A 16,901-nucleotide genomic window follows, 5' to 3' on the forward strand; every position below is an offset into this window, starting at 1 on the left:
CTCTGAATCTGCACTCTGATGCTCCACTCTGCACTCTGATGCTCCACTCTGCACTCTGAAGCTCCACTCTGCACTCTGAAGCTCCACTCTGCACTCTGAAGCTCCACTCTGCACTGTGCTCCTGAAAGGACAGTTCTGGGACACCATGACGCACCACTACCCTTCGGTGTCAGTGTGTGACCAAGAAACGCAGGGATCCGTGATACACATGTGGGGGTGCATGTGTGCGTGCATACATGTGTATGTAACAGAAAGCGGTGTTGATCGTGTCGTGACAGAGTTGGTTCATGACAATCGTCTCGCGGTGGCTGTTCTAGTCTGACGGTGACCTTGGACGTGGTTTGTTTCTCTCGTCCGCTCATGCAATCCTGGGCCGGACAAGAGAACATTCAGACCTGTCACCGGTGGCTCTTGGGCGGCCGGGGACCCGTCTCTAGAGCTCAGGATGGGGGGCTGGGGACGGGAGGGGTGGGGGCCTGAGCGCTCTGCGCTCTCCGTCAGCCGCGGCCCACTCAGTACACGGGGCTCTGGCAATCTCCGTCACAGACTGCCTAGGACTGCCTAGGAGTGTACGGGGCTCTGGCAATCTCCGCCACAGAGTTCCCAGGAGTACACGGTGCTCCGGCGATCTATGCCACTGTGCATTAGAGCTGGTGTGTCTAGTAGTACATGGGGCTCTGGCGATCTCCGTCACGGACTGCCTATACGTGCACGGTACTCTGGCAATCTCCGCCACAGAATTAGGGAGGGGGAGCAAGGGAGGTGCCGGCAATGCCGGAACAGAATCGGGGGCGTTCCCGGCGTCGCGTGACGTCGGCAAAAGCCAAAGAATGTCGGGAACGCCCCCGTGTCTGGTCCGGCATTGACGGACAGGCCCCTCGTCCAATGGCAAGGCTCCATTTACGGAGCCAGCCAATGAATGAGGAGGGCCGACCCAAAGCACACTACAATTCTCATCAGGTTTTCGCCTGCGCGAAAAAGATGCGCAGAGCGCATCTTTTTGGCGAGGCAAAACCTAAAAAAAGGAAGAACTGTGATTACCTTTATCGTGTTTGTACCTAAGAACCCCAGAGGCATGCTGATGAATCCATATTTCAGCTTACGTACATCAAGCTGAAAGTGGCTGATTACTCCGCTCCGCGTGCTTGATAAACGGATGCACACTCTCCCTCCCTTCATCCCTCATGAGCACAGAGTCTCTCTGCCTTGCTGGCCGGTGGTGGCTAGAACCGAGCAAAAATGTCTATTCCCTGATCCTTCCCAAACACCAGTTTGTGCAAGAGGAAAGAAGTAGTAGTGTCCAGGAGAATTTAGGAGCTATAATCCTAAAATGGTGATTGACTGAGTTTAGAGTGTAAAAACAAAGTGATGGTTCTTTGTCAGTCCTCAAGGAATCTTCTCGCCCACTCACTATGGCAAGTCGGATTTTATCAGGGCGAGATATTTTTAGGCCTACTGGCCCGTTCTGGTGAGCTGACAAAGAACATGTGTTCTATTCACTCAGAAAGTTAATGAGCAATAAAGATGCCTTTAAATCATGTTTTTATCTTGTCATATTTGCTCCGTGTTCAGAGACAGAGGTCAAATGTCAGCGGATGCCTTCTTACAATTTGCTGCTTATGTTATCCTGGAGGTTGGTTAGTTTTGTTTCTCTGACTGCAGAGTTAGAGGATTTTGTAAAGTGTATACAACATTTAAATAGCTCGAACATGAACTGTACAAACTTATCAAAATAAATGTAAGTAGTTCTAAAAGCAAATTGTTTTGTAACTCTGTGAAGAAAAAAAGATTTTAATACGAGGAAAACAACTCAGAACACTTTACACTTGATGTACAAAAATGCTAATTATTTTTGCAGAAACCCAACTTCCAGTTTATTGTCCATACGGTATATAGTTTTGTCAGTAAAACCACCATTTTCCCAGCTTTTAGGAACATGCAGAGCTGTATCAAAAATATTTTTTTTCCTCATTTGTGGCATTTTTCTAAGAGGCAGCCCAATATTTTGTGCGTTCAACCTACGTACAGTGTGGTGTGAACTGATACGAAACCATGGGTGATCTAAGAAAGCTCTACATTTCTGAGAAATAGACAAAATTCTGAATTCAGCAAGGAGTCATTTGTGTAGATCCCTTAAGCGTTTCTTGAAAAAATCTGTTGAAATAAAAAAATATAAAAAATAAGTAGAAAAACCCCATGTGTTTTCATCCGTATCTTCTTGTTACGATGACCAATTTACAAAAGCAATACACCGGTATGTCTGCTAAACGTTTCTGGTTGCGGGGATATATAGGGTTTGTAGGTTCTCCAAGAACCTGAGGTACCCAGAGCAACTGAGCTGCACAATGAATTTTCATTTTGTACGAAGTATAGATCAATTAATTTGATTAAATATAAAGAGTGAAAAATGGGTGTGAAGGAAACTGTAAGGAAGTCCAAAGATCACCAGACAAGGTAAGGTTCTATGTCTTCTTTATTAGCCATCCACTCTCCAAACTGAGCAGAGGACTCTCAACATTCTAAGTTGAGGGAGAGTCCACTGAATGGCAAAGGGTAGGGGTGGAGGGAACATACCATAAATGGAAATAAGTTACAACACACCTCCCCAACATTACAGGGTTAAATATAACTGCAGTTTACAATCCTGTCAAAACTCCACATTTGTCCATTCTCCAGTTGTACCACATCGTTGTAGGTCTTGGCTATTCGGCAAGGGGTGTAGTATTTGCTTTAGCTCACATTGTCTTTGACACTTCTTTTGACCTGTACCAAATCTCCTACCTTCCTTTTAGGATCCTTCACTCCATTCTTATCATCGTACCATTTCTTGTATTTGCTTATGTGTGATTTACGTTTATCTGCCGCTTCCATACGATTTGACTCAATTGCCCTACCACCGCTCAAACACATGGGGTTTAACTTTGTACATGGTTCTCTTCCTCTGAGAGCTACGAATGGGGACACCTCTGTGATGGTGTTGGGTGACATGCGGTAGGCCCATAAGCAGTCTTGGAGGATGACTCAATCTCGTGACCATTTATCACAGCTAGTTGTATGTGTTCTTTGGTTAGCCTGTTTGCTCTTTCAACCAGGCCATTCGCCTGAGGGCAATATAGAGCTGTTCTTTCATGCTTGATATTGAGATTTATTAGGTAATCCTTCATCTGTTGGGACACAAACTGTACCCCATTGTCAGTGATGAGGGAAGATGGGATACCCTCCTGTGAAAATATGTCCTTAAGGAATTCTATGACAGCATTGGTGTTGTCCCCATGCACGATCTTGAGTGAGACCCAATGTGAGGTATAATCAAATCAACCAGCACCAACATGAACTTCTTGTTCATCCCTAAGTTGTCCATTGGCCCAAATATGTCCATGTCAACACAAAATGAGCACCGGGGAGAGAAAAATGTGGTCCGCCCCCCACTCAACAGACTATAAACAGCAAAGGGCCTGACTTAACATGAACACCGTCCATTAAATTGAAGACACTTAGGGGTCTTTAACATTTTTCAGATACTCCCTCACAGGAATGCCTCACTGTCGCTAATCCAAGTGTCTATGTGTTCTGTTTATAGCAAGAAATGTCACTACAACATAGGAAAGACTCCCACCCAATTCCAAGAAAAAAGTGTGAGAAAGCACCTCGCGGTCGTAACGCCAAGGGGGGGCTTGCTGGTTGGTACTCTCTAGCACACCCGCTTCTCATCATCGGTTGCTTTCTCCCTATAAAGAAAAAGCGTGTGTTCCATCGTGAAATTCTCAGACAATGGAAAAAAAAAAGACAGTGAAAAACAAATGTAAATGCAATGTCAGAGCAAAGTGTCACTAAAGTGCCCACTGGACCCCGTGAAAATAGAGATGCAATTCCCAACTTTTAAAATGAGGTAATGCTTACTGGCTTGACGTAACTTTATTCAGTGCTGTGAGCCTCCCCAATTAAAAAATGGTTTAAATCAGACCATTTTCAATTCTAAAGAGCCAACATGTTTTGTTGCCAACAGTTTGCGCAACTTCATCAGGGCTGCAGGGTTACCAGTTTTCACTTCATTCGAGATTAACACCAAACCGGATGGTTGCGAATGTTCCTTATACCTGCAACCATCTCCTTAACCTCTTCCGTGCTCATGACGAGGTCAGCTCGTCATGAGGCACGGCGCTCCGGTGCTCATGACGAGCTGAGCTCATCATGAGCCGTGGAACGCTCACACGCGGGGATAATTCCCCTGCTGTGCTGAGCATTCCACACAAACGGGTGTGGTCATGATGATCTCAGCTCGTCATGAGCACACGAGCGCCGTGCCTCATAACGAGCTGACCTCGTCATGAGCACCGGGGCGCTGCGCGCGCCCCCCAGCACAGTGGGGGAAATTACCCCCCGCACGGAAGGGGTTATGGTACACGCGTCAGCCGATCACGCGTCCACTGGGTGACTGCACACATTGATGTCACCGGTACCGAGTCCAGCCGGCCATGGTTTAAGAGGTACCTCTACTGGGGGCAACAGAGCTTTGTGAGTAGACCTGGACTTGTCACTTCTTGCACAGCTGTGAAAATCTTTTACCATTTGCTCTACCATGGAGTCCATTGTGAGAAACCAGAAGTGTACTCTAACTCTATTCTATGTCATGCTTCGCCCCAGATGTCCTTCATGGGCCAATTCTTCAATCCTCTTTTCCAACCCTACAGGAGGTATGATTTTATCATTGCGAAAAAGTTTCCCCCCTATGTGGCTCAATTCAAACCTGACCTCCCAAAAATCCCTGATTTCTTCATCGACCTGACTGCACTTACTAGGCCACCCCTTTACCGCAATCTCTTTCAATTTGCACAGCCTCTTGTCTTCCTCCATGCCCTTACTCCACTCCTCTTCTGTTAATGCAGGATCTGTTAATGCTAGAATGGGCCTGTCTAGCACTTCTTCATGTTGTTCACATTGTAGTGCTGAGTGGGACAAGAAGTCTGCAATATTGTTTTTGCACCCGGGAACATACTCCACCCTGAAGTAGAAGTTTTCAAGTCCTAATATCCACTTGCAAATACGGGGTGTGCCATGTTCCATGCCTTTCACAGAGAACATGAAGGTAAGTGGCTTGTGGTTCGTGCGGATAAAGAAATTCACCACCCACAGGAAGAATTTAAAGTGCTTCACCGCCCAGTAGCACGCTAGGGCCTCCTCTACTACTGAATAGTTGCTCTCCGCTTTAGTGAGGCAGTGGGAGGCAAACACGATGATTTTCTCTTCATTGCCCTCTTTTTGAGACAAGGTCGCCCTCAGTCCTTTGTTAGAAACATCCGTGGTAAGGATGGTTTTCTTCCGGGGAATTTAGTATTTCTTCCTTGAATGCATCCACCGTGCACTTGTGCTCCTCTTGTCACTCAAATTCCTTGTTTTCCTTCAACAGTTTACGTAAGTGATCACACTTCTCTGAGAAGTTTTTTTATGTATTTCGCCATATACTCCAGTAAACCTAAGAATGGTTTTAATTCATCTTTCCTCTTTGGATAGGGGCCTCTCTTACCGCTTTGATCAGGTTGTTCTTTGGTCTGAACCCATTTTCTGAAATGGAATGCCCCAGATACTCCACCAACGTCACTCTAATTTGGCACTTAGATTTTTGAACCGTCATGGGTCTCCAGGGTCTGTCCATACACCAAGATGTTGTCTTGGAAACACATGGTGTTGCTCACATCTTTCAAGATTTGCTGCATTATCTTTTGGAAGACTGCAGCAGCTGATGCCAGCCCAAAAGGCATCGTCCTGAACATGTAAGCTCCCTGCGGGGTGATGAAGGCTGTTAGCGGTCTAGAATCAGGGTGGAGATCTGCCTGGCGGTAAGCTATGGAAAGGTCAATGACACTGAAGAATTTAGCTGGTCCCATTGTATTGAGCATTTCATTTGTTCGGGAGCGGGTGCCTTTCAACCCAGATGTTTTCATTGAGGCTGCGCAAGTCCATGCACAAACGAATGCCGACCCCATTGGCCTTAGATGCAATAACAATGGGAGCCAACCATTCAGGTGTGTCAATGGGTTGGATGATGCCCAATTTGCGCAACCTTTCTAGCTCCTTCTGTAAAGGTTCCTTCATTAAATGAGGTATCGGACGAAGCTTATGTACTGTTGGCCTAGCATTGGTTTTGATCTTAATTTTATGTTGGAAGTCGTGGAGAAGACCAAGTTTGTTGGAAAATAACTTATGGTGCTCCTCGCATATACTCGCTCAAGTATGGGCAACGTCTAACACAAGCACTTGTTCTTTGTCGTTGGGATCAAGAATAATGTCCAACTCTTTTTGATGTTGCCATCCCAATAAGTTAGACCCTGTTTCAACAATGTGCACATTCCCTTCTGTATTCCTCCCTTTAAACTCAATCTTCATTTTCTTCATACCCATGAGCGGTATGGGTTGTCTGGTGTAAACTGTGGGAGAAATATCACGGTTCTCTAGGCTCACATTACCATCTGCACACATGTTTACTATGTCAGCATGTTTCAACAAAGTAAATGGCGAGCACGAATCAGCATATATGGTGACCACATTTCTGTTTAGCATGACATCACATTTGGGATAATTTACATTTATACTACCCACAGTATCTTTTACCTGGAATGCACATTTTCTTTCTCAAGGAGAAACTAGACTTATTTCTCTTACAGAACTCCCTTATTTTCCCCTACCTTCTCTGCTGTTCTGATCACCTTCTCTACATACGCTTACAAAATGCCCTCTACGATTGCAATTTTTACATGTCACATTTCTAGATTGGCACTGAACATTGTTAGCTAGGTGGTTGCTGCTGCCACAATGGTAACATCGGAGTTTCCTTTCATTAGTTTGCGATTTGCTCTGCATGCTTTCTCTCCCTGAGACTTTACAAACCTCTGACTCTTTTACATTCTCTTTTACCTTGGCAACCAAATTGCTTCGAAGATCTCCTGGTCGACATTTGCTCGGAAAAGATCTGGAGCGGAGTCTCTGTGTTGCTGATACATTTTCGTGACGTCGAGCCCGACGGTCGCAGAGCGTCTTCTTCGATCAGAACGATCGGTAGGCTTCACAGTTGTCTTCGTTGTATTCGGGTGGTAAGCACAAATTGCACACGTTGTGTAGATCGGTGCAGGGATACTTAGAGTGGCACTCGGGGCAGAATTGGAATGGGGTACATTCCATCTACTGCGAACTCGGTTGACATTGCTAAGCCCAAAGGCCTTGCACAAGACTTTCCGATCTAAGTTTTTAGGAATGGATACGATAAGCAATGGTAGAATTATGCGATCGAGGATCAATGCCATCGAGGGTAGTGGATTGCGCACTGATGGGAAACCGAGGACGGTGTCGAACCGGAGTGAAGCAATTCACATCCGAACCCAATGGCGGCAAAAAACAATATAACAATGGAGTTGATGCCCATGGGCACTATCACCGAAAGGAGGAGTCACCTACCTTGTGACTGGAAAGACTTCTTTGAACAAAAACAAAGTGCAAACATCCAGACCCAACACTAGACTTATGCAATGCATGTGATCTCCGGGTCACATGCCTCGAACATGTAATTACAGAACAACCTGAAGCTGCACAATGAAGACATCTCTTGGGAAAACACATACTGGATAACGACATTATACAGCAATACATGGTGACTTGCACAGATTGTGGATCTACCAATACTCAACGAGCAGATATTGATCACTACAATGGTGCTAAAAAGAGATACTAACTCGGCACCACCATATATACAAGAGCATATATAGCATTGCACAGTTAAAGGTTAGTAGGTATCATATAATTACCATACAGTGCAGGCACTTCCAAAAATCCCAATAATAATGAACCAGATAACTTGGAGCTCGGAAGGATGAAGGTGGGAAAGGCCTTAACGGGATTCAAACACGTCGAGTGAAGAAGCCTAGGCAAGCAGGCACTGTGCTGTGTCCAATGGGCTGCCTTAACCTACACCCAAGCACAGAAGCCAAACACGAGAAGAGTAAGTGGGCTGTTAGAAAAAGCAGTAGGCTACAGACGCAAAGGAGGAAAGGTGTGGAGCGATACTGGTAGGTGATTACCCACCCTAAAAACAAACAACTGCTAAACACTCTTTTAGTCAATTGGAGAGAAAAACAAACTTTGAATCCAGCCAGAATTGCTCTCATTGGACAGATCATTTACGGAGATGACTAATCAGGGACATCTTAAGGATTTTGGGGGCCCTGGGCCAAACGTATTTTGGGGGCCGCCGTTGGGAACCGTTTTGAATTTATGATCCAATTTCACCTCTTTCATACCATCTTTGGCCTGGTCGCTGACAGGCACACTTATCCAAATTCTAAATGTGTTTACATCTAATATTAAGGGATAGTGACACCCTCCCATTTCTCATATGTAAGGTCCTGTTTTGATCTAAAAGAAACTTTTTTATATGGATGTTGCATGAAACATAAACACATTTCTCTCCAAAATGTCTGTTATAGACTCTCACAAATCGTCATGCTTTAAAAAAAAAAAATAAGGAAAAACGTGATTTAAAATAATCTCTTTAAGAATTATTTAAGGGTCATCAGGGCAAGACTCTCCGGCACCTTGTCTAACATTTCAATAGATGTACATCGTCATGAAACCGAAGACCCCTGTAGCAATGCAGTCTTTGACAGAGCAAATCAGTGAGATAAGAGTATACGACGAGAAAAGACCCTTAGAATGTCAAGTGAAAGGTCTACGCCCGCCCCTTTTCTTTCCTGCTCCCATGCAATGTGAAAGCTATTTCATTACAAACGGATCGCAGCACCTGCACCCTAGATATACACATCTTAAGCTAAAGCGCGGGTGCCGCGATTGGTTCAAGAGTAAAGAAATAGAAAAAAAAATGTTTCTAAATTGTGACACCCGTGCTTTAGCTGAAGATGTTGAAAGCTAAAGTGCGAGTGCCGCGATTGTATCCCAAGTAAACAAATAGGAGAAAAATTCCGGCCAAGCGCTTTTTTCCTATTTATTTACTTTTGTTACAATGTCGGAACCCGTGCTTTAGCGTTAAACATCTTAAGCTAAAGTGCGCAGACCACGATTGCTTCAAAAGTAAAGAAATTGAAAAAAAATGAGATTTCTTTTTTATTTCTTTTCTTTTGAAGCAATAGCAGCATCCGCACTGTAGCAAAAGATGTTAAAAGCTAAAGCACAGGTGCTGCCAGTATAACAAAAGTTAATAAGTAGAAAAATAAACCACGCGGCCGTGTTCGGTGGCGCAAATAAGAAAAGAAAGGTGCGCCTGCGTGCCGCGCTGGTCAAAAGAAAAAAAGAAATTAGTTCAAAAGTAAAGAAATAGAAAAATATATATATATTTCTTTACTCTCAAACGAATTGCGGCACCCGTGCTTTAGCTTAACATGTTTAAAGCTAAAGAGTGGGTGCCGTGATTATATCCAAATTAAACAAATAGGCCTACTGACCAATGAAAAGACACCATTTGTAAGGGACAGTGAGAGGAGCCAATTATAAAGATGGGCAGAAAGTTGGCGGAGCTTCAAGTCCATACCTCAAAACAGCATGTCTCTAAGAGGCAGCGCCTAGGCGGGACCTAAAAATGATATCTATGAATGCAGTTTGTAAACACTGTAAAAGCACATTGCTTGGCCAATTTTCTGTGACACCAAAATGTAAAAGACACTGATAACCATTAGTTTTCAAAATTTGTGAAAACACTGACTAATACCCACTGGAAATCACCAAAAAATAAACAGTGAAAAAGTAAAACTTAAATATTTCCCAATGGTGCTTTGGGAGGGATTTGGCATTGATCAAAACCTGTCGAAGGCCACTTATCAGAGACTGCCCACTAGCCACCTCCTCTTCTATTCCTTTAACCAGGCTGGGTGAGCCAAGTCCATTTCTCAAGTAGTCAGTAGAGTGTAGGTGCACTGTCTTCAACTCAGTGACAGCATTGATGACTGCACACCTGTACCTGTGCCTTTATGTGTGGATGTGAGCAGCAGAGTGTGGCACAACTTGGGATTTGCAGTCTTCTTCTGTGGCCCTTGGTGGGAACCGAAGACCAGCAGTGATCCCCATTTCATTTTTTCTCCAAAATGAGGATGAGCTACATTTTTTAACTTAGCATTTACCACAGATATTTACTTACTCCTGCTATAATAATCTGTCTCTATTGTTAACAGGGGCAAGACCTTGTTGATTCTGCACCAAGACAAGTTCAATATCACAGCCAAGGCCAGAAACACTCACATTGTTTGTCTTTATGCATTACTCTGTTAAGAAGCACTATACCAAGAAATGAAATAAAAACAAAAGACTCATATGTTTTTATAATGTTTCTCTGTATAATAAGTTCAGAAGGACAAATTTCCTTAACACTGAGTGCTAATAAATGATAGAGGTGAGGTTGAGGCACCATATAAAAACATAATTATTGTTAAAAAAGGTTTTCTCAGTCTTTTTTGGCACTGATTAAACTTTAAGAGTTCAATATTTTTCAGCTTGGATCTTAACAATCTGATGACCACAACCATAAAACTAGGTTTTGTATTGAGGGTCCAATGCTCAGTTTAAAAGAAAAATACTATGAGGTTCCACATTGAGATCACAAACTTCCCTGCAATGGGGTAACAAATATCCATGTCGAGAGAATTCGATGTCCATTGGTAAGCGATTGAAACAACTTGACAGCCAGTGCACATCCTTCTTGAAAGAGTGCAATGCGCCACATATGGTGTAAACAAACTCACTTGTGAGCAACGATGACGCAACAGTACGCTGGGATGCACGAAATTTCCACTTTCACAAATGGGTCTTCCAGGACGAAAATGTTCTTAATGTTCGTAAGATTTGCCGTGCTATCCTGCGATAAAAGTGCATGTTGTGGCATGTTCTGAGAAATGCAGTGCCGCTTGCATGGGATTTGTAACACCGTAAAGTGCAGTCCTCCTCAGTGAGTCTGCCTCTCCACTTACTGTAGTGATTGCATATCATATAAAACCTATTGCAATGGAGAAGACAAAGTTGTGCAGAACCTTCGTGCACCGGATTCTGCGGTTGTCCACTGACATTGCTACCGGTCATTGACTATGATGGTGGCTTTGTTTTGACCCCTTCCATGCTGATGACGAGCTCAGCTCGTCATCAGCGTTACCAGCCGTGTGCTGATGACGAGCTGAGCTCGTCATGAATCGCGGTAATTTGGAAAAATGCCGCTTACAGCGGGAAAAACGGCCGCACGCATGCGGTTAAGCGGCTGCTACTGGCAAAGGGTGGGATTTAACCGCCAACACAAAACATGTTGTACCAAGTGCAAAATCACGAACACGGTCCACTTCCTGAGGATGATGACACAAACTTCTGCTACATGGAAAATCCTATCTTCTTACACTCCTGTAACCACCAACACGCACGCAAGGAAGCATCATATTTATTTTTCTTCGTCCAGGGCCAGTTTTCTTGTGGCCTCTTCTTCGAAGCGAAAGACCAGGTAGCCATGTTCACTGGTCAGATCTGTGGCTCCATGCCGGCGGTAGAAGTCAATGGCTGTGTCATTCCAGTTCAGGACAGCCAGTTGGATGGCAGAGCACTTGGACTCAACGCCAATCTGTAAAATAAAGCAACAAGTTAATTTACATAGCTCTCTCTGGAAGTTCATGCAATTAAATGTAATTTATTGTAGGTGCACTTCTTTGTTTTTAAATTATATTTGTATGTGGGCTGCTAAATTCATATCTTTTGCATAGAATATATAGCAGTCCCTCCGTTAACGGCGGTTGCCCGTGCCAGCTGCAGAAACTTGAAAAAGTGTTTTAAGAACAGCCTATCCTACAGCTGCTTGCTGCTTGGAATGCACATCAACACAGTAGTGTTTTGTAAAGGTATGTGGTGTAACCCACGTGGCTGCTCTGCAAATGTCTTCTAAAGGAATGTTCCCCAGGAAAGCCATAGATGCCCCCAATTTGCGTGTGGAGTGCGCCCTTGGGGATATTGTCAAGGTACGTTTAGCCTTTTGATAACAGATTTGATGCACTTAACAATCCACCTGGCTATTCCTGCTTTGGAAATAGGGTTGCCCTTGTGCTGTGGCGAGAAGGCAACAAAAAGTTGTTTTGTTTTCCTAAAGTGTTGTGTCCTGTCAATATAGTACATCAACGCCCTCCTGACATCCAAAGTATGAAGCATTCTTTCTGCCACCGTTTGTGGGTTTTGGAAGAATGCAGGCAAGTCAATAGTTTGGTTGAGATGAAACTGTGACACCACCTTCGGAAGGAATTTGGGGTTAGTACGCAGTACCACCCTATTTGGATGAATCTGAAGGAATGGCTCTTGGATTGTGAGCGCTTGCAGCTCACTAACCCGCCTCAGTGACGTAATAGCTATTAGGAAAGCTACTTTCCACGTTAGGAACTGGAGTTCACACGAGTGTAGTGGCTCAAAAGGTGGTCCCACCAGCCTGGTGAGGACCACATTGAGGTTCCACACAGGAGCTGGCGGTGTTCTTGGGGGAATGACTCGTTTCAGACCTTCAAGAAAAGCCTTAATGGCAGGCACTCTGAAGACAGAGAGATGCTGTCTGTTCTGAAGATAAGCTGCTATGGCGGATAGATGTATCCGAATGGAAGTGTACGCTAGATTGCACTTGTAAAGATGTAACAGATAGCAAATGATGTTAGGGATAGATGCATCTAGCGGGTTGATGTTATTGGCCGTACAGTAAATGACAAAACGCTTCCATTTTGCAGCATAGCATGCTCTGGTAGTAGGCTTTCTTGCCTCCTTGATGATGTCCATGCATTCTGGAGGTAGGTGAAGGTATCCAAACTCTAGGACTTCAGGAGCCAGATCGCCAGGTTGAGCTGTTGCGGATCCGGGTGCTGAATGTCTCCATGGTTCTGCGTCAAAAGCTTGGGCGTGAGGCGCAGCCTTTGATGCGGCACCACCGAGAGTTCCAGAAACGTGGTGTACCATGCTTGGCGCGCCCACGTTGGAGCAACTAGGATGAGTGTCATTGAGTGCTGCCTTAGTTTTCTTGCCACCAGCGGTATCAGGGGGGCTGGCGGAAAAGCGTACGCAAATCTGCCTGACCAGTTCATCCATATCGCATTTCCCTGCGACTGCGGGTGTGGGAACCTGGCGGCAAAGTGTTGGCATTTTGCGTTTTCGTTTGTGGCAAACAGGTCTATCTTCGGATGACCCCACTGCTGGAAGTACGGGCGGAGTACTGATGGGTGTAACTCCCACTCGTGCATTTGATGGCTGTATCTGCTGAGCAGATCTGCCATCTGATTGTCCTTGCCCGGGAGGTGTTCTGCCATGAGGAAAATGTTCCTCTGAATGGCCCACTTCCACATGCTCTGAGCCAGATGAGACAGCTGTGGTGAGTGGGTGCCCCCCTGCTTTTGAATGTAGTACATCGCGGTCATGTTGTCCGTCCGGACTAACACTACCTTGTTGCACAGATGTACATTGAAGGACTTGAGCGCCATGAAGATTGCCATCAGTTCCAGATAGTTGATGTGCATCTTCTGTTGCTGCGTCGTCCATAGTCCCTGCACTGTGTAAGTGAGCAGATGAGCTCCCCATCCCTGGAGAGACGCGTCCGTTGTCAGGATAATCTGTGGCACTGGCTCCTGGAACAGTCGGCCCTTGCAAAGGTTGTGTGGATTCCACCAATGCAGAGAGTCGTACGCCCGACTGGTAACCAACACTAGGTCTGTCAATTGTCCCTGAGCCTGTGTCCACTGATTTGCTAAGCACTCCTGGAGCGGACGCATATGTAAACGTGCGTGAGGGACTATGAAGATGCAGGAGGCCATCATGCCAATCAACTGCATGAACACTCTCGCTGGAAGCGAGTGTTGTGTTCTGAACTTTTGGATCAGAGACTGCATGCTGTCTATCCTGACTTGGTTTGGCTGGGCCACGGCCGTAAGGGTATTGATCGTCGCACCTAGAAACTGCCGGACATGTGCCGGCTGAAGATGCGACTTTGGGTAGTTCAACGAGAAGCCCAGGTTGTGAAGGAGGTGAATGGTAGTCGACATGTCCGCGGCGCACTGTTGTTCCGACTTGGCTTGAACGAGCCAGTCGTCTAGGTAGGGGTAGACATGGATGTTCTGCCTCCTGAGGTGCGCCGCTACTGTCGCCAGACACTTGGTAAACACTCTTGGGGCTGTGGTCACTCCGAAGGGTAGGACCTTGAACTGATAATGCTTGCCTTGGATAGTGAACCTGAGGTATTTTCTGTGGGACGGGTGTAGTGGAATGTGGAAATAAGCATCCTTGAGGTCTAAGGTTGCTAAGAAGTCCCCTTGGTTCAACAAGGGAAGAATCTGTTGCAGTGTAAGCATATGGAAATGTTCTGACAGTATGTACAGGTTGAGGGGACGCAGATCCAGAATGGGTCTGAGCGATCCGTCCTTCTTTGGAATAAGGAAGTACAGGGAATATACCCCTGTTCCTTCCTCCTCCACTGGCACGAGCTCGATTGCGCCTTTTTGCAGCATCACCACTACTTCTTGCTGCAATAAGTGCAAATGCTCTGCGGACATAGGCCGTTGCCTTGGTGGAATGTTGGGTGGAGTGGACTTTAACTCTAGACAATAACCATACTGGACAAGTTTTCGTACCCACCTGTCTGTGGTGATGTTTGTCCAGACTGGCAGGAACTGCTGGAGTCTCCCTCCGACAGGTGTCAAATGGTCGGGGGGCAGTGACAGAGAGTCACTGTTTGTTTGGGGCAGAGGAACGGGAATTGTTGTGTTCGAGGCATGTGGGCTGCTAAATTCATATCTTAGCATTAGATCGCCGCCTAGTGTTGGGTCCGGATGATCGCACATTGTTGTCCTGGAAGAGTCTTCGAAGTATCCTGAGATGGGTGGCTCCTCCCCTGGACTACAGTGCGCATGGGCATCGGCTCCATCCCCAGATTGTTTTTTTCCGCCATTGGGTTCGGATGTGGTCTCGACGTCTTTCTGTCGAAACCGAGAAAAAACTTACTTTTAGCGGCCAAAAGGCCTCGATTTTTTGCGTCGGTATTGTTTGCGCACGGTCTCGAGTCTTCCGTCTCTTGGAGCCGGAATAAGCGGAGTGTTCTTTCGCTTTCTGGACTTTGAGGCCTTCTCATCGCAACACGACTGCAAAACTTTTCGGACATGGAGCGGAGCCCGTTTAAGTACTGCCCGCTTTGTGGGTCCAAGTACCCACACATCGATCTACACCCCGTCTGTAACAAATGCCTTTCGCCTGACCACGACGACGGCAAGTGCAAGGCATGTGCACAGTTCCGCTCAAAGAAGACTCTCAAGCTTCGGCGCGCGGTGCGCATGGAAGCTAGACAAGCGGCCCCGGATCCGGAGAACATCTTCGGAGAGCAGGAAGAAGAGGACCAGGGTCATCATCTTCAAATCTCCCCACCCGAGACGGAGGTCGAGGCGGATCCGGGAGACGACGACGGAGTCGTGGGTCAAGGCCTTGAATACGTCGACGAGGTAGGGGACGACGATGAGATTTATGGGGCCGCGGCAGATAGCTCGGGGGACGAGCTCTGCCCCGAAGGTTACGAGGATACCGACCGGGTCACGGGATCGCCTGTTGGCCTTACCCAAGACCCGTTGCCGCAAGCCACGGCCCCGCCTTCCGGCCCGGCCACGGACTTACTTGCCGAGCAGACTGTTTCGAAACCGAAACCAAAACCATCGGGATCGACAACACCTAAGATGGCCGACCCGAAAACGAAACCGAAACTTAAGGACTCGAGTGTCCCTACGATGGCTGCCGTACCGGCAGAAACGACTGTGCCCGCTACTCCATCGACTCCGTCGACCTCCGGTCCGCAGAAGTCGAAAAAGTCCGTCGATTCCGCCGCTGCAAAATCGAAATCGACGCCAGAGGAGGGGTCCTCTAAGAAAGATGGTCGGCACGGATCGACAGCTGCGCCGCCGTCCAAGCACGCCAAAGCCAGCTCCAAGGAGGCTACGCAAGCGCACGGATCGAAGACTGGCACGTCGACGCCCCGGTCCCAGGAATCGGGGTCGGTGACGACGGGATCCGCGCCCAAAGCGCACAAGGCCCACAAAGACGTCGGATCCGAGGGAAAGATCAGAACATCCTCGACGGCGCCAAAACAAACTGTGAGTGAGACATCCCTCATCGCCGAATCACTGAAGCGAATCAGGGAGAAGGCCTCTGCTCCGTCGGCTCCGATACCATCGCCGCAGCCGCAAAAGGACAATCCAGCAAAACCTTCTGGGAAACTTCTCTTTATTTTGCCGCCGAAGGAGGCGCCGAAGGCCTTTTCCACCAAATCGGCACCGAAACAGGTGATTTCTTCACCGGCTGGCCCTCTTCCACGTCGGGTACTCGACTCTGAGGAAGATTCAGAGCATTTCATCGACGCTGACACAGGAAAACTGACCCTCTATAAGAGGAAAATCACTTCGGAGTCAGTGGACTCATATGTCATCCCACTGAAGAAGAAGAAGGTGCCCCTTGATGCTTCAGGCCTCATGGAACCTATCCAGCCTCCTCCGAGACGGAGCCCTACTCCCTCACCAGAACACTCTGCGGGTGAGGGGTATGATGAGGACGAGCAATACAATTTCCCTATCAATGAACCTGATGCACAACAGGATTCATATGATGACACTGGTGACCAAAGCGCCCAAAGTGTGGGGCAGGACCCGCAGCTCTTTAATGCACGTGCATCCCCAACTGAGGATTCAGCAGGTTTTCATGCACTACTCGAAAGGGCAGCAGCCAATCATGATGTGGACATGCATGCTGACCCGGTTGAGGAAGACTTCCTTTTCGACACATTTTCAGTCTCTGAAAGGACAGTAAAGACTCTGCCTATGCTTAAAGGAGTCCTCAAGCATGCTGGGGACATATTTAAGGAGCCTACAAGAGCAAGA

General features: G+C 46.6%; 2 protein-coding genes across 2 annotated transcripts in view; one reads left to right on the plus strand and one right to left on the minus strand.

The window, feature by feature from the left end:
* LOC144797662 (thialysine N-epsilon-acetyltransferase-like) overlaps window positions 1-1,759 on the plus strand; it is a 90,641-nt gene extending 88,882 nt beyond the window's left edge. The window contains exon 7 of the transcript XR_013603438.1: window positions 1,016-1,759. The gene's annotated coding sequence lies outside the window, so the exon portion shown is untranslated. The remainder of the gene's footprint in view (window positions 1-1,015) is intronic.
* An 8,468-nt stretch (window positions 1,760-10,227) lies between these two features.
* The window catches only part of LOC144798519 (thialysine N-epsilon-acetyltransferase-like), a 127,335-nt gene continuing 120,661 nt past the window's right edge, over window positions 10,228-16,901 (minus strand). The window contains exon 6 of the mRNA XM_078669442.1: window positions 10,228-11,593. Coding sequence (XP_078525568.1) covers window positions 11,417-11,593 — 177 coding nt within the window. The 3' untranslated portion in view covers window positions 10,228-11,416. The remainder of the gene's footprint in view (window positions 11,594-16,901) is intronic.

Source organism: Lissotriton helveticus, chromosome 12, assembly GCF_964261635.1.
Source record: "Lissotriton helveticus chromosome 12, aLisHel1.1, whole genome shotgun sequence".
Classification (NCBI taxonomy): Eukaryota; Metazoa; Chordata; class Amphibia; order Caudata; family Salamandridae; genus Lissotriton; species Lissotriton helveticus.